The sequence below is a fragment of the Filicampus tigris genome, chromosome 8 (genome assembly GCF_054856515.1).
Source record: "Filicampus tigris isolate MCC_2025a chromosome 8, RoL_Ftig_1.0, whole genome shotgun sequence".
NCBI classification, from domain to species: domain Eukaryota; kingdom Metazoa; phylum Chordata; class Actinopteri; order Syngnathiformes; family Syngnathidae; genus Filicampus; species Filicampus tigris.
Genome location: NC_141224.1, coordinates 17,786,106 through 17,804,519, shown reverse-complemented (window position 1 = coordinate 17,804,519; position 18,414 = coordinate 17,786,106). Strand labels below are relative to the sequence as shown.

Genomic DNA, 18,414 nt, shown 5'->3' with positions numbered 1-18,414 from the left:
ATAGTAAATCGCCTATAGGCCGGTCCGCCTATCCTTTAAAACGGGCTTCCATTAGTGTTTCCGTCTACCAACTTCAACCAACTTCCACTAGCACCTACCATATTTGATATTTGAAACAAAAGACTCAGTGCAGCCGGGCTAAATTCATGTCCTTTTAGGACCCAGAAGATGTCAACAAGCCTCGGCCACACCCAACGGGAAATGGAAGCCTTGCCGTGTCCGTTTAAGCCTCACTGCGAAAATAGATTATTTCGATTACATAGATGGAAAAAAATGGGCTTCCAACTATGCTTAGTCCATCTATTTTTGAAAGTTTCCCATCTTTGTTTATCGCCTACAAAATGGGCGTCTGTCATAGGTGGATACACGGCCCAGCTCTGGAAGGAATAACTGTCAAGTGAAAGTGAATTGTGCCTAAGATTTTTTTTTTTTAAACCAGTACACCAGTGTAAAAAAACATGTTCTCTGTAAGACATAAAAAAAAACAATAAAATACTTCTGATGACCACTAATGCACTTTGACAGCATGTACTATTGCGTGCGTTGATCTTGGCCACCCTAAGTATTGGGACACGGCAGAACTCTTGTTGCTTTGAAAGTGAGTCTTTTAACAGGTGTTTGTTCTTATTCTTCACATATCACCTTCTTCTTCCCTTAAGACCCCTTATTTTGGTCATTCTTGTAGAATGTGTCCCCAAACAGATGGCATAACTTTGAACATTTGAGCGTTTAATCATAGATAGATTTGCCAAACAAAGGTGTTTGACTTCTTCAATGCACAACGTTACAATCGTTCCATCTAACAGGATCCACTTGAAATTGGACTGGAAAATATACAATGTTTTCATATAAATTCATATATTGCCCGATTAACCTTATCCTCTTATTATTGTTATTATTATTATTATTAGGAATGTCACAGTTTTCATGATATTGCAGTGTTAAAAGTGTGTCGCTATCGTTGTGGTCTAGTCTCAGTGTAAAATAATGAGCCGTTGTTCCTAACATTTTCAATTTTCTACTTTCTTCATTTTTTGTGTTTATAAGAATAAGTTAAAAGGACAGAATTCAACAAGTAGCATGAACTTATAAGTGCATGTGTAAAATTGTGTGTTTAAGAAAGTTGTTCCATACAATTTTTTTTTTTCTTATAAGCACATAGCATTGGGAAGTGAATGAGAGTAATGCGGTTTAGGGAATTCAGCATTCAGCACATGTGTTTATGTAGCCTTGATTTGAGTGCAACAGCACATGCAGGTCCTTGTCGTCAAGATTCTGTTCGCTGCTTGTCAAAGTGTTTTGCATATTTTTCAAAGGCCCTTAATCAAAAGAATCCAGAGTGTGGAGGGAGATTGTGCATGTTTTTTTTTCTGCACATACAACAGTGTTTTTCTTTTATGCAGCCTTCTCTCATGGCACCATTGTACAGACACTGGGTATGATACAGAGAATACACTAAACAAAATGGCTATAATAGGAAAATCATTTCTGCCCTGGGAGTGCAGTATATAGAGTCACATTTGCACTTTGAATACTCAACCAGCAGAAGAGTTGGCTATAAGAGCTGCAGATCAAATCTGAAAATTGTGCTGAAAAAAGCTATTTTGTAGATGTATTTATTTATTTTTTACCAATTGAGGTGGATATTTTACCTGAAGTGTAGGAAAACATAAATGATACCAGCTTGAGAAATGAATAGAATGTAAAATACAGGACTACATTAATGTGACACAGTGGGATATTAAGAATGCAGTATTTACTGCAAGTGACAATTGCTTCTAGCACACTCTCTTAAATTTACATTTTAATTAGAATAATACACAATTTGTAGAAACTCATTAGCCAATATCCATCCATCCATCAATTAGCCGATTCACTGATCCTCGCAAGGGCTGTGGGCGTGCAGGAGCCTATCCCAGCTGGCTACGGGCATTTGGCATTTTTCTCATTTTTCTTATTTTTATGTGAATGGTGTTTCCGCATTACAGACATCACATTAATGTGAATTTTTTTTTTTTAATTCCAAAATCGGACATACGTGTTTTTCACAGGCCAGCGACAATATATAAACATACTTCATGTCCAGTCTATATTACTAGACCTCATTTTATGCAGGTGTAGCTAGTGCTGTGGCCCATGACTGTATTGTAACACATATACAAAATTCTATACATACTGTATATGTATACTCTAACTTTATTTTGTTACTATTGTTCTAATTATTCAATAATGATATATACAACATCAACAATAAATAAAATGTATTTCATTACTTCTGCTACAAGTGGTATTTTTAGGACTGCTAAAATAACATTTAAAGACTAAGACCTAGAAATAACACAAAGAACATAAAGCTAACCACCGGACACATCCTAAACTACAGGAGTTGATCAAGTCATCAATGGATAGGATCATTATGAAAAGTATTTAATATGTAAGTAATACAATTAATACAGGCCTCAAGCTTTGCAGCACTGTTTGATTAAACATTTTTTTAAAATGAATTCATGCGCATTAATCAGGATATTACCAACCATATATGTATTCCACAATGACAGGCCACCAATGTATTGTGATTTTCGGGATTATCAGCTTTTTTTTGCTACTCTTCTCCCTCGAGTATTATGAACACCATCTCCATGAGTTTTCCCTGATTTAATACCCACACTGTTCCTCCACTGGCTCATGAAAATGATCTGCATTTGTAAAGACTAGAGATTTGGAGACATGGTCAAGTAAAGGGGTTCTGTTTTACACATTAACTGCCGTCTCCCAATTATAACCGCAAGGTAAAAAATTCAGCACACCCTTTAACAAGATGTGATTTTATTAGCTAACAAGTCAGTCTCTACAGCAGTGGGTGTTTGCTATTAAATTATTCAGTGTTGTTGTAGCAGAAGTCCACAGGGAGTTCTGCTCCAGAGACGAGTGAAACGCTTCTATGCTTCAGAGACTATCCCAGGCAGGCATTTACATAATTAGCCACCATTATACTACTTTCCGGCACGAGTCAGTAATTACCTAAACAGTAAGTACTTTGTAAATGTTATTTCTGGATGTGAATTGTGATGTCTGTGCATATTATTTGTGTGTACTGCCACTATACTAACCATCATTAGAACTGTGTGCTATTAACACCTTGATAAGTTCATTAGGGGCAGGTGCCCTCTGCATTTGGCTGGCTTCATTCATACTCAATTGAGAAAAATAAATACAATTCTTGCTATAAATTCGTTAATCTGTTTGTTAATGATTTATTCAGTTTTTGTTTTCACATTTATCTTTTTCAGTTTCAAGATTAATTGTGTTTGACTATTTGCCACTGGTTAAAAAAGGCTCAGGCAAACAGTACCTGTAACAAATAGATACCTCAATTGCTTTATTCTGCCATGAACCTAATAAAGTAGAGTAACAGTACATACAGCAAGTGTTAGTCTCCGATTCCATTTTTTTTTTTTTTACCATGGAATCAGTTATAGACTGCAGGAGTGCAAAACATACTGTACATCATGGGTGGATATTGAAATGTCAGGTCTACAACTGACAGTAAAATGCTCAGTAAATACAACTCCCTCACAAAGCATTTGACAGTGAGTTCAATTTTTTTATTTTAGCTGTTTATTTGCTTTATTTTGAGCCAAATAAAATACTGTCACAAATTGGATTATCTGTGGTGAAATGTGTGTTTTGCCAAGTTGTATTGTTTCCGAGGTTCCTGAATGCATCACGCGACTCGCTGGAATGGAGTGCGAGTGAGAGAGGAGTGAGCGGACGGAGAGAAGGACCAGAGATAAGCGTGTACTTATGACGGAACTGTTGTTGCACTGTAGTTGGCGTCGACTATGGCCCACAGTAGTCATGTTGGAATAATAAAAATCGAGATAACTAAGCTACATCTGACGTAGTGTCTTCGGAAGACGTTGCAATACACTTCAATCGGACACTTACAATTTATTTTAACCAAGCCACACAGAACCACAACATGAGGATGAAAGAGCCGCGCGTTGCCGGACTCTAAAAGGATCCACTTCTTGCCCTGTTAAATATCTTTGTTGTTTGGCACCTTATTTGCGTCATTATCATGCTGCATGATGAAGGATCTCCCAATCAGTTTCTTCTTTCTTTAAATTGGCAGACAAACAGTTTTCAGTTTATGTTCATTTTGCAGCTGCCATCATGTATTACATCGTTATTGAAGATTAATGAGGTCATACGTGAAGAAGTCATGCAGGTTCAAGCCATGGCATTAGCGTAGCTGGGTTTCAGAGTTGAGCTTGAATGGAATAAGTGGTGTTTAACACTTTGCCATTCCCCCTGGCAGTTTTACCTGAACGAAAGGTGCACCAAAGTAAATTTGATGCTGTACTTGAACCATTTGGAGTATCGGCATAGTTTTGGTCTCTTTTTGAAGATAACAATTTTTCTCCTCAACTGTCAGAATCTTTTTAAGTGCTACTGGCACTGAATTATGGAAGTTTGAATACATAAAAGAAGGCCGACCCACGGCCTTCTATGTATGTAAGACTGTATAGTCAACTTGAAACAATAGTCCAACCGCAGCTTTTTGGTTGGTGGGACGTCACAAAACTACATGGACATCAGGGACTGTGCCTGTGAATGCAGAGCAGGGTGGTGGACCCCGGTTTTAAGAAATGGAACCTGAGCGTATGTTCCAACGACGGGGGATTACAATCCTCAGACTCCACGGTAAGGCCAATACGTGTGTTCGGGAGAGGAGGGTCTGTCAGGATGTTAAACCTCAGATTAAAGACGAGCGGTGTGGTTTTCTTCTTGGCTATGGATGAATTTCCTTGTTCGGTCTCTCCCTTAGGATCGGGTGACAAGCTTGGTCATTCTAGAGGTGTTAAATAGAGGGGTTAAATAGCTGGGCACCTCCCACCAGGGGTTTTCCCCGGGGAAGACCCAGGACATGTGCGAGACAATGACTCCCAGTTGGCCTGCGGAGTTCCCTGAAAAATCTGGATGAAGTGGTTGGGAGAGAGAGGTCTGGGCTTCCCTGTTTAGGCAAGCAGAAGATGGAATGATGGGTTAAAATTTACTTCTTATTTGTTTGTATAGAAATAACTAGGTTACTGGATTCCCTGCCCAATCAGTGTGAAATTACGCACCCCCCCTCACCCCCCCCAAAAAAAAGTGTGAGCTGCCTCTATACGAAAATGTGTTTCTAAGGGATGTCAATATTTATTTTTGGCAATGTGTCCTCATGTGTCACATGCAGAGATCCTCACACTACTTTGGTGATCAAGTGCCGCCTGCATGGATGAAAATAAAATGCTTTTCCTGATTGGGGGCTTAGGTGCATTCACACTTGCCTTCATCCAAAGCTTCTCCAAAACAGGCTGATTTTAACAGAGTTGTAAAAAAGAGGGTGATAAGTATGTGTTAATTCTTGTTCATCTGGGTATTTTCACCAAATCATGTAACATACACATAATTAATGTAATTAATTTGTGTCTATCTGCTAATTAAACAGTTAAACAATTGATTTAATTTGTTAGGAGATTCGGAGATCCCTCAATAATGTTTATATAAGTTAATTCACTGCCTGTCATTAAGATAAGATAAAATAAGAAGGTCTTTATTGATCCCACAGTGGGTAAATTTTCAGCGTTACAGCGGCAAAGATATAGGTCACACAGAGGCGCCATAATGTAGCCGTTAATGTATAACATTAACAGCAAACATTCAGAATCAAACCTATGTAAATATACGCAGTAACCATGTGTATATACACATGTATATACACACCAACATACATCTACATATAAAGTATGAAGAAACACTCATTTTAGCCTGTACACAGTACAGAGGAAAAAATACTGTAAGTGACAGTGCTAAGGAACAGCATTGGATAAAAATAAGAACACAGTAGTGGGGAATGTTGAGTATTGCACAATATAAGCTCAGGTGCAGGACTGCACGATTGCACTAATGTCCGCCAGTTTGTAGAGACTACACAATGTTATTGTTAAAGAGTCTGACAGCAGCAGGCAAGAAGTAGCGGCGGAATCTCTCCTTTGCACAGCAAGGGTGTAACAGTCTGTCGCTGAAGGAGCTGTGGAGTGCTGTTAGAGTGCCCTGGAGGGGGTGGGCCGGGTTGTCCAGCATTGATGACAGCTTGGCCATCATCCTCCTGTCCCCCACTGAGTCCACAGAGTCCAGGGAGCAGCCCAGGACAAAGCCGGCCCTCCTGACCAGTTTGTCCAGCCGCTTCTTGTCCCGGTCCGAGACGCCGCCTGCCCAGGTGACCACTCCCTGGAAAATGACCGATGCAACCACCGAGTCATAAAGGTTCCTGAGGAGTGTCTCCTGTACCCCAAAAGACCTCAGTCTCCTGAGTAGGAAGGGTCTGCTCGGACTCTTCCTATAGAGGGTGTCTGTGTTGTCGCTCCAGTACAGTTTATCGTTCAAATGAACACCCAGGTACTTGTAAGTTGAGACTCTCTCAACATCTGTTCCCCGGATATTCACTGGTGCAGGTGCAGAGCGTTGGCACCTGCAGAAATCCACCACCATCTCTTTGGATTTCCCCGCATTGATCAGGAAGCGGTTCTGCTGGCACCAGTCCATAAAACCCTGAGTAAGTTCTCTGTACTCCCGATCGTCTCCGTCTGTGATGAGGCCGACAATCGCAGAGTTGTCAGAGAACTTCTGCAGGTGACAGGTAGGGGTGTTGTAGTTGAAGTCCGAGGTGTAGAGGGTGAACAGGAAGAGAGCCAAGACAGTTCCCTGCGGCACACCCGTGCTACAGAGGAGCACGTCAGACACACAGTCCTGTGTCCTCACATACTGCTGCCTTCCTCGCCTTCATCTTCTTCAGCTGGTTCTTCACTTGAGATGTTGTGAAGGCCAAGGCTGGGCAGGAGGGATTGGTGGCTGTCTGGTGTAGCTGGGAGCTGGAGACTGTGGAGAAAAGAGGGGAGGGGGTTACACACCCAGCAGGAGGGGTAGGTGGAAGCTGCAGCAGGAGAAACCAAGTGGGGGCAGGCATCTGATCGAACCTATTGAAAAAAGATTCAGCTCATTTGCCCACTGCAGGTGCCCCCCAGTCCGGGTCTTGGGTTGTCCGTGGCCTGAGATGGTCTTCAGGCCTCTCCAGACTCCCCTGGCATTACTCTGCAGCAGCTGCTCCTCCATCCACTTCCTGTAGGACCTTTTCCCCTCTCTGATCCACCTCCTCAGCTGGCGCTGCACAATCTTCCACTCCTCTTTGTTGCCTGACGCAAAAGCCCTCTTCTTCTGCTTCAGGAGAGCTTTTATATCTGGTGTGATCCAGGGTTTGTTGTTGGAGAAACACCTTACTGTCCTAGTGGGTATGGTGTTCTCCATGCAGAAATGTATATAGTCTGTAACAGTGTCCGTTAGACTACTAATGTCTCCCCCGTGAGCATCGCTGAATACTTTCCACACAGTTGTGCTGAAGCAGTCCTTTAAGACCTCCTTGGCCTCTCCAGGCCATCTCTGAACCGTGCGGGTCACAGCTGGCTGCCTGCGGACCAGGGGTTTGTACACAGGCTGGAGAGCCACCAGGTTGTGATCAGCTTTGCCCAGCGGGGGGAGGGGCAGTGATGTGTACGCCTCCTTGGTGTTGGCATAGAAGAGGTCCAGTATTTTATTGTCTCTGGTGTGGCAGGTGACATATTGTGTGAATGAAGGCAGAGAGGAGGAAGGAGAGGCATGGTTGAAGTCACCAGAGATGAGGAGCAGGGCGTTTGGGTGGTGTGTTTGTAGCCTGCTCACAGCTGCAGTCAAGACATCACAGGCTGTATCACTGTTGGCAGCGGGGGGTACGTACACGGTCACCGCGATCACATGACTAAACTCACGCGGGATGCAGTACGGTCTCATGTCAACAGCTAACAGCTCAATGTCCTTACTGCAGAGCTGCTCCTTAATCGTGATGTGCCCAGGATTACACCATCTATCGTTCACAAACACAGCCAGCCCTCCTCCTTTCCTCTTCCAACTCTCCAGCGTCCTGTCCACACGTAGGATTCGGAAGCCGTCCAATTCTACGACCGCGTTAGCGCTGTTAGCCACGACTTAGTGAATAGCATCAGGCTAGCCTCCCGGAAGTCCCTCTCATGCTGGGTTAGTGCCGTTAGCTCGTCCATCTTATTGGGGAGGGATCTAACATTCCCCATGATAACAGACAGGAGGACGGGGTGGAATCGTCTCCTCCTTGCCCGGCGTTTAACCCCCACACGAGATCCCCGTCTCTTCCTCCTCAGCTCACGGGGGATATTGGGTCTGTTCTCCGGGAGCCGGCGCGGGGTTAGCGCGGAGTGCTAACAGCTGTACCGGCTGTAAACAATGGAGCCGTGGCTCCAAGCCATGTCTCTGGACACGATCGCGCAAAAAATAGCCACCAGCAACAGCAAAAAAAATGCAAGTTGGATGTCCACTGCTGCGTAAGTTTAAGAACATCCACTATGTGAAAAAGTATGAGGTAGAATAAATAATGAGGTAAAAAACACACGAAAAGGCTTACCGATGAGCCTGAGCTACTGTAGCAGGCAGCCACTCGCGCGACACCGGAAATGACGAAAAAAAAATATATACATTGTATTTGTTTTAACTTGCCTCATACAGGATAGATATGTTGTATTGGCACATTTGCACGAGACAAGATTCCTCCCTCAAATCAGACTGGTTTCGAAAGAGCTGAAAAAGTGTGGGAATTATGCTGTAAGGATCAAGATCCTTTTGGTATTTTCAACCAACCAAAGACCATTTTTACAGACAGGTTATTACAATAACCCTGAACAGTTTTTATTTGTGGAGAAACTACAAATGTTCTACCGTTACCAAATATAAACACACACATTTCATTTTGAAATTGGTTTTGCATAGCACTGTTGAAAGACCCATCAAAGGTCTAATCTGCTTCTCCGTGCCCGCAAAAGCATGCCTGCAGTCCCCTGCCAACTGTGGCTTGTTCATTTATCAAGAGGGCAAAATTTAAATCAGTTGTCCAATGAATCATTGTGAATGTGGCAAATTGAAAGACATACTGCATTAACCACAATATTGATTGTGAGGGGCACCTGTGCACATATTTTAATGGACGCTTGGATGGGGAAAAAGTGTTATAACAGCTGTTATCTCTCAGAACACACAATTGATTGGTTTTAAACAATTAACACTGCTACAAAAACACCCATGAAAAAAGTGACTGTATGCAGGATAAATGGAGGAATGGATGACTGGAGGTTTTGCGCTGGCTCCCAGTCAGCTGAAGAATGCATTTTACAATTTGTAAACTGAATCTATAAATAACTGAATGATTTGGGTCCTGAATACATTTAAAAAATGCTGATTGAATATAAAGCCAGTAGGGCTCTCAGAGTCTGCCAGTCAATTAGTGGAGTCCAGAGTTCAAAGTAAAAATGGTGAAGCTGCATTTAGCTGTTATGCTGCCGGAAAAAAATTGAATTTGCTGCTCCAGCTACGCTCGCTGAGTAGCCGGCCGCCATCGGACCCTGTCCACAACACGACTTGGCAGCTGGGGCTGCCTCACCAGTAATATGTCTTTCTGCTGGCACACGGCCAACTTTACTGCGGCGGTGCACGTGCTGTCACAGCTATCCAAAGATCAAGTCTGCATAGGGCCAGGCATCACAGCCATCCACCTTAACGGCCTAGTGCAGCTTCATGTGTTTGCTGTCCTGGTTGACATCTTGACCCGCCCAATCGAGTACTTCACATCTCGTATCCCGAACACCCACCAGACAGTCCCCGTACCTGACTCCATGCCCGCTTCCATCTATCCTGTTCTGGACAGTTTTGATGTGCTTTCAGGGGTGTAGTGTGTTGTTAGATACTGTTGGTTTTTCACACAAAACCTGTTTATTTTTTAGCAGTGATTCACTTCATTATTTTTCTTGAGAAATTACTGATAGAATCATCCAAACCCAAATATCGATAATGTTGCAGACAATGCCTGATTTTTTGTTGTCAAGGTTCTGTTGTCAGAATAACATATTATTATTATGATGTATAATTATCATACTCTTGCAATTCTACACACCTTGTTACAGTACATCCAAGTACCTACTCAATCTGTATGCGCTGCATGCTGCCTAATCAATTAGCAATTACATCACAGATTACCGGCAGCGCTCAAACAAGCTAAATGGTATCAAAATGTATTTGCCTGTGCACTGACTTCCAGCTAAATCATGGTAAAGTGTTCGTCACATCCATATTAAAAATATGAATCATGGTTTTCAATAGGGTTTCAGGCACATGTCTTAGTCCTATACATAATGTGATAACAAAAACACAAAATCAAGCTGAGGGAGAGAATTTTGATGGGAGGGACTACACACCCTTCTTTTGTTGAACCATGACAAACTTTGTAAGCATTTATTATCCTCAAATGTTAATAAGTGATGGAAAGTAGCCTGACTAAAGCGGAGAAAGTTTTGTCCCTGGAGGATGTAACTAAATATGTAATATGGATATAACTGACCTTGAAGAAAGTCATAGTAGCACCATCCTCAACCACTCCATACTCTATCTTGGTCTGCTTGGCCAGGTCATCAGCAGAGTCAATAGGAGACTCCATCCTCTCCACAGTGAGGAAGGCTGCAAGGTTTGCCGTGTAGGAGGAAATGATGATGAGAGTAAAAAACCACCAGATGCCTCCTACAATTCTGGTGGAGAGGGCTTTCGGCATGAGTTCAGATCCTGAGTGAGAGGAGCAAAGGGAGGTCATGAGACGTAGTTGTGCAGTAGATGAGAAAGAGGGGCAGCATCCTGGACAGCAGAGGCCAGGCTGGGCCTCTACTCCTGCTACCAGGCTCAAACTCCCACAGAAATATACTCAAACACTTTTTACTTAAAAAAAAAAAAAATGCAGCAGAAGGTTAAATCATCAAAATATATTTTTGTTGAGGCACACAGGTTGCTCAATGTCACACCTTTTGCCATATTAGTTGGGAGCAGTTAACTTGATAGTGGAACCAGACTGGGACATCATAATAATATTTGTATGTAGCTGTGTCATAGTCTGCTGTGTCTCTTTTAATCGATTGGCCACTAGAACCATTTATACCATCTGTTATACAGAACACACTATGCAGTTTGTGCATGGTTAAGCATACACATCAACTGTATGCGTGGGAGCGAAATTGCTCAGTTGAAAGGAGAAGAGCCTGAGTTCTATGTAATCAGTTTTACCCAAGCAGCTTAAGATATTGAAAGCCGGGACTTCGGACAGTCATTCACGGCTGATAAAAAGCCATAATGATAGGGGGTTAAGAACCACATGCTCCACTCCTCTATGAGAAATTCAATCTGCATTCAGGGGACAAAAAAAAAAAACACAGCTATAGATACAGCAGTGGCAAAGGAACCTTTTATTCAATTTGACTAAAATGTGAAGTTTAATGAACTAGATGCACTTTTATTTAATTAGACTATGATGTTAAGTTTAATTAACACTAGCTGCATTGGTATTTGAAAAATCAACATGAACAGAACGTTGTATATTACAAGATGAGCCAGTAGCATGCAAAGGGTGGAGTCGATCCCACGGGGGCCGCGATTATCCTCTTGAAGGAGGCATCCACAGAACCCCTATATCCACAATCACTGATGAAGGGGAATCTGTCTGTGACTGATATGTGATTAAAAGTTAGAGTGACTTATGTTTTTACAAACGTTCATCAGCACCCCTCAACACTGCTGACCAAATTATTTGAGGGGGCATGTGTTCTCCCTGTGCATCCACTGCGCTTTGCATGCCACTGGGGTTACCCAAAATGATTGCAACCCAAATAAGTGACACAAATTAATTTCATAACAGTTCAGTCCTGAAAATTGGAGTGGTCTAGAGATTCTAACGCCTTTACAAAATATTTTCCAAATGTCCAGCTTGATGCCTGTGACACTTGTGGTTGCTCTTTTGTCCCTATTCGCCTAAGTGAGCTTCCGTTTATTCTATATTTTGTAAGGGCACAACTTCAACTTCTGCCTTACTGATTCCCCGGGGAATGTGTCGCTCCTGGCTGTGCTTCGGAATCACATTCTTAGGGCTGTGAGCCACAGAGAGATCCTGACAGCATCAACATTCCTAGCCACTCGAACCCTCACATAGAGTCCAGTTTGGACCCATTTGGCTTAAGAGCTTGGGTTCTGAACAGCTCCTTTGGGTTTTGAACTCATTGAGCCGTCAAGAAATCACAGTTTTGCCCAGGAACAATTGAAATTGAACTTCCTTTGAAATTTTGCCCGCAGAGATTTAAATGACCTTTGCTGAAAATAGCTTAGTTGTCCAAGGCATTTTCAGAAAAAGCTAAAGGTTACTTTGGTTATCTCTTCCTTTCGAATAATTGGAAAAATAGATAACTAGCATTATTTATAACAATTTTATCAGCTGTAGGATGGGTTGCAATCATTTTGGGTCACCTTTTATTTGTAAACAATCATAATCTCGTCAGTGGATTGATTGCTGGAGAACGAACCTACAGAACTAGGGAACAGCAGTACACTAATAGACTCGCAGGAGTACAAAAAGATTAAAGGACACTAGGAGGAACAAATGAAGGTCCATCATGCATTTCCAAAGGATGCCAGGTTTTTGTGATGGTAAATACACATTTTTGGCCTGATTTACTAAAGATGTGCATGTGCAAAAATTGGTGATTGCCCATGCAAACAAATGTGGAGGCTGATTTAATAACTGGGCACACCCAGGATTCTGTCTGCCAAACACGATGCGCTTTGTATGTGGAAAACCATTACAGCTAGCTAATGCGTGAACCCCTCTTTTAGGTACTGGAGACGCCACCACTTTAACACTTGTTTCTTATGGCGGGAACAGTCCAATATTGTGAATGAACATGCAATTTAGCGCCTGCTATTTGGGATCTTAGAAAAAGTTTACAATATTAGTCGGTCATGTGCATCACACCGACCAACGGTGCATGCAATCTGTTTTATGACAACCTATTTCGTGCCTGCTATTTGGGATCTTAATAAATCAGGCCCTTTGTGTATTCATAACCCAAGTCAAATCAGGGGAAAAAACATAAAGAATTTCAGTATAGTTGTGATGTCCAGCTATAGAATGTTGGTATATTTAAAAAGCACCATGTAATTATTCAGAGCAGAATCTTACCCTCCGGCAGTAACTGGCACAGAAACAAATATGATCCATGAGGTTTGTTGAACTTGGTTGGGGCTGACTGTCATGTACCCAAGGTAACGTCATGACTGAACAGCACTTCCCACAATTTTCTGGGGGTGGGGCAAGCCACCGGGCAGGGGAGCCTCTCTACATTGTGATCCAGCACGGTGCTACATAGGCATTGTCTGGTCCTCAAATCTAATCGAGCAGCCTTTGGGTCAGATGCCACATCTTCTCAACCAGGTGAATCGTATCGGATAAACACACACACAAGAAACACACACACGCCGCCCACACCAGTATATAGTGGATATCAAAAGTTGACACACCCCTGTTCAAATATCAGTTTCATATATATATATATATATATATATATATATATATATATATATATATATATATATATATATATATATATATATATCTATATATATATATATATATATATATATATATATATATATATAAATATTTTTTTCATAATCGAGCAGCCCTAATTAGAGGCGGACCGGCCTATAGAAGCCGGGTACTATTTTTCCCGCCCGAAAAAAAGAGAATGATATATATATATATATATATATATATATATATATATATATATATATATATATATATATATATATATATATATATATATATATATATATATATATATATATATATATATATATATATATATATATATATATACAGGTACTGTAATGCTTTGGAAATTCTTTTGTACCCTTCTCCTGACTGATACCGTTACATAATGGACCCCTCTGATGCTGTGGAAGCTCTCTGCAGGTCATATGACATGCACTGTAAGATGTGACGACTACCAGGAAAAGACCACTAGAACAACTCAACTGTATTTGAGATTAATTGGAGTCATTTAAATGGTGTAAACTCTCATTTAAAATGAATTTGAATGAGATTGGTTAATTTTGAAGATGGTCACATAGCCAGTTACAAGAGGGTGTGCACGCTCGAGAAAGCATATTATCTCAGTTATTAATTTGTACTTTCTCCCTTTCTATTTTTTTTGCATTGAGTCGTACAGGTTAAAGATCCCATTAATGGTGTAAACCGCTTTGAAATAATTTATCTAGGTTTCATTTTTGACATCATAAAAAATGGAATTTGAACAGGGGTTTGTACACTTTTCATACCCACGATATGCTATGTATCTCATCACTAATTTGACATGGTGACATGCTAAATGCCTCTGTCGTAAATGTCCACAGACTCTTTTGGATCTGCCATGTTTAATGATGCCACCAGAAAGGACAGGACACATTATAACAGATAGCTAAGTAGCCATGAAAAACATGGGTTGCAAGGTTGTTCAAATATTAATGAATCTCATCCTTGTCAGTTTGTAGGGTAAGCCCAAAAGTCAAAATTTTAAGGAAAGCAGATTATTTCCAATTCCTCAAAACACTCACACTTACCCTCACATCAGCTATTTTCATGAAAGTAGCTGCTTCAAATGATCACATTGATTCTCTGTTTTGGATAATCAACAACTGATCACTGTGGTCACAGTTCAATATGAGAATCATGCACTGTAATTGACCATTTAACGCAAATTATTCTTTCTGCAAATATGCAGTTACACATTTTGTCATAACCTTTCCTTGTTGTCTGACCGATAAAAGAACCTTGCATGAAAATTCATAGAAATGAAAAGAAGACGTAAAGTCTGTACATGAAACAATTTCACCTAATATAAAATATTTGCAATGTGGATAAACCACTATCTCAGAGCAGCTAGATCTGTCTGTGCTTCATTCCTGTGACAAAGTGAAAGGCATGCATAGAGACCGTGCATCGCAGGTCGGAAGCCTATACTCATATCTATTTCAAACATATTGAAGTGTCTCTATCTCTGTCTTAGAAATGATTCCTCATTTAAAAGTCCATCCATCCATTTTCCCTGCTGCTTATCCTTATGCGGGTCGCGGGTGAGCTGTAGCCTATCCTATGCTGATTTTGTGCTGGTTGCCAGTCAATCACAGGATGCGTCTAGTCAATTTACAACTATGGGCAATTTAGAGTCCTCAACTAACTACAGTGGACATTAGGACCGGCATCTCCTGACTGTGAGGCAAGCATGCTAAACACCATAGTACCGTGATCACGCATTAACCTGTAAATTTGTTGCATGCATCTTCAGTGTCTCCATTCAACATTTGTTTATCATTCAACATTTAAATATTAACAGTTGCACCTTCCGCATTTTAAAGATGTCAACTAGTTGAGAAGATATGGTACAAAAAAGTGGGATATCAAACAGGCAGGTGAGTGATCTCAGTTATTGTTACTCGTTATGCACTTACCTGTTCAATTGTTTGAATTAATTAAGCACAGGGAGCCACAGGACATGCAGGATAATCATTTACATGAAAGAAATCCTTCAACTGAAACCCCAAAGAACGGTTTGATCTCTTAGACGCTATCAATGAACCATCTAACTACATGCACAGAGGCCCCCATGCATGGTCATGGGCCTGGGACAAGTGCAAGATTGACCCCCAGCAAAAAGTGGGACTTGTGCTAGGAAAAAGGGGCAGGCAGAGGCGTCTACCTTGCTGCATGAGAGCTCCAACTCCGAACCAGAAACTATTTAGCAGGGTGAAATTGTTTTCCACTACATCCGAGTCAGGGTTGCAAGGGTGAGGGTTATACCACTCGTAGGGACTAAACCTGTGACAATCGACAAAAAACACACACAGGTTTAATGTAGTTGCATCAACACAAATTTGAAAAAGGGCAGATACTTTTTAAGGCCATCATACCTATGGAAGACGAAAGAGAAAAAAAAAACAATTAGTCACTTTCAGTGATGATCCCCTGCTTAGTTTGATTTTATAATTTGACTTAGAGACTTTACGATTCACTGATCGCAAGGCTAATACTGTGAAATGTTTGTGTAAATTAAATGCATTTCATACAAATTCCTGTGAGATTTTGAGTACGATTGTGTGAGTGAATAACTTGGTCAAATTAGTAAACCTAGCATAAAACTGCACATACAAATCCCTTTGTCGAAATAAGGGTTGGGCAACTCTGGCCCTTGGGGGCCACTCTTCTGCATGTTTTAAATGTTTCCCTTCTCCAACACAGCTGATTCAAATGATCAGATCATCAGAAAGCTCTGCGGAAGCCTGATAATGATCCTGATCATTTGAATCAGGTGTGTTGAAGGAGGGAAACATCTTGCAAGAGAGTGGCCCTCGAGGGCCGGAGTTGCCCACCCCTGGTCCAAATACTCATACAACGCTATATGGGTTGTAGGTTTGAATTGATACTCCTCATAGGGGCAAGCTCATCTCATTGCCAAGTCCCCGAACTAATTTAATCAATGGGTTCAGAAAATAAATTCATTGTCATACTGGAGGATTATTAATATTCAGCAGATCAAACCGTTTATTCCCATTATGCCAACTTCGGCCTTTGCGATTTCACCACTCGTCACGGTCCGCAAGCAGATAAAATTCTCATTTATTCATGTTGAATAAAAGTGACACTACATTAGCAAAGGTTGATTGGGCTACAATTAAATATACTAACCGGGTTTGATTTGTTCTGGGGACGGAAAGTCCAAGCTAGACTCGAACAGCTTAACACACATGGATTTGACTAATCAAATGTTAATACATGGCGTATTCTTGTCTCATTCTCGGCCTTTTACTTTGTATTTGAATTCAAATTAAACATACTGCAATTAAAAGCATAATACAAGGACATGAAGGTCTGTGTGTATAAAATTAAATGACCCTAAAACCAACATCGAGTGCAAATGAGGTTTGCGATGTTTTCCTTTTCACCCCACGACACTCCCGGCCATTGACAAGTGGAGGTCAATGTTCTCTGAATGTCCCGGATGATTCCTACTTTCCTTCTCCGTTTCAGTTAAATCTGCTCACTCAATTTGCCGAAGATTTGTTTCCTTGTCAATTTGCAGTGCCAAACTAACATGAACTGAAGTGCGCTCACATGTCGTTATGCGACCCAGTTTCTCACGCAAATGTCAGCGTGCTTTCTCCTTATCATGTTGTGAACAGACAATCACCATGTGCCAAGACAATGGATGAGCAAAGTTGTCATCTGCACCATGCATAGGGTGGACTGCGAATGAAATGATTTGCTGTTGCTATTGTGTGTTCTGCCCCAAAAATCAAACAAAAAAAAAAGACCCTTCTTTCATTGTGGCACTTTTTATCTACTGCGGTGTCATTTCAATTAAACTGTCCTTGCATTATCTTAGGTCATCTGTTGTGCAGTGAGAGATATTTAGTGCAAGGTCAGATAAGCATGGACGGAAAAGAAATCAGTTGCAAAATGTGAGGAATGTCCATCTTTTATCCTTTCATGGGGGCTGGGTAACCCCACAGAAATGTCAAGGTAGATGAATCATCATTGTTAAAATAGTCCTATTGCTTTGTCACATGACAAGAGTCTTTATATGTCTCTATGTGAGATTGTGGCCACGAGCCTGGATTCTGCAATGTGCATTGAGACGTTATTTTGTTTATCCTCTTTTTTTGTGAGTTCAAAACATGTATTGTAGTCTTGACTCTGAAAATTATAAAAATGACAAACTGGTTTTCCCTATATCCATATTTTTATATATTATATATATTTGTAAAGTTATTCTTCCAATTGATATGTATGCAGGATTTCGTGCATTAAACGAGGCACCGATGACACAATGTAAAATATTTATATTGAGACATATTTTAAAAGCGCATCAGCTGTAGAGGTAAAATTTTGTTTGACGTTCCTCTCAACATTTTGGCACGTTAACATTGATAATGAAGAAAGAAGCATTTCCCACAAAGAGATACATGTGAAAATGTGTCACAATATAAGAGTAAGACAAGGAATAGCCGATTTTCATCTCTTACGCTGCCAAATGTTGATAATGTAGGGACAAGTATTAGTTCTTTTGTTAAAGTGGAAATCAACCCAAACATACCTTTTTCAAGAATATGTTCCCAGCAAGCCCACTAGTTGAAACACGGCATTCTGATAAATATCGTGTTAAAGGAATAAGAGTTAATCCACTCGTTTTTAGCCATCTCCGGGGGCGGCCATTTTGTCACTTCTGTCGACTGAAAATGACATAACAACTAACCAGGGCTCAGATAACGACCAATCACGGCTCAGGCCAGCTGTGATTGGTCGTTACCTGAGCCCTGGGTAGTTGTGATGTCATTTTCAGCCGACAGAAATGACAAAATGGCCGTCCCCAGAGATGGATAAAAACGGGT

The 18,414-nt window shown here is 41.0% G+C and overlaps 1 protein-coding gene across 4 annotated transcripts in view; it reads right to left on the bottom strand.

Moving 5' to 3' along the window:
* Positions 1-18,414, bottom strand: part of grik2 (glutamate receptor, ionotropic, kainate 2) — a 187,545-nt gene that overhangs the window by 39,157 nt on the left and 129,974 nt on the right. For all 4 annotated transcript variants that reach the window (XM_086037437.1, XM_086037439.1, XM_086037441.1 and 1 more), the window contains 2 exons: positions 15,726-15,844; positions 10,496-10,713 (listed from right to left, as the gene is read on the bottom strand). In XM_086037437.1, the coding sequence (XP_085893563.1) occupies positions 10,496-10,713; positions 15,726-15,844 (337 nt within the window). The remainder of the gene's footprint in view (positions 1-10,495; positions 10,714-15,725; positions 15,845-18,414) is intronic.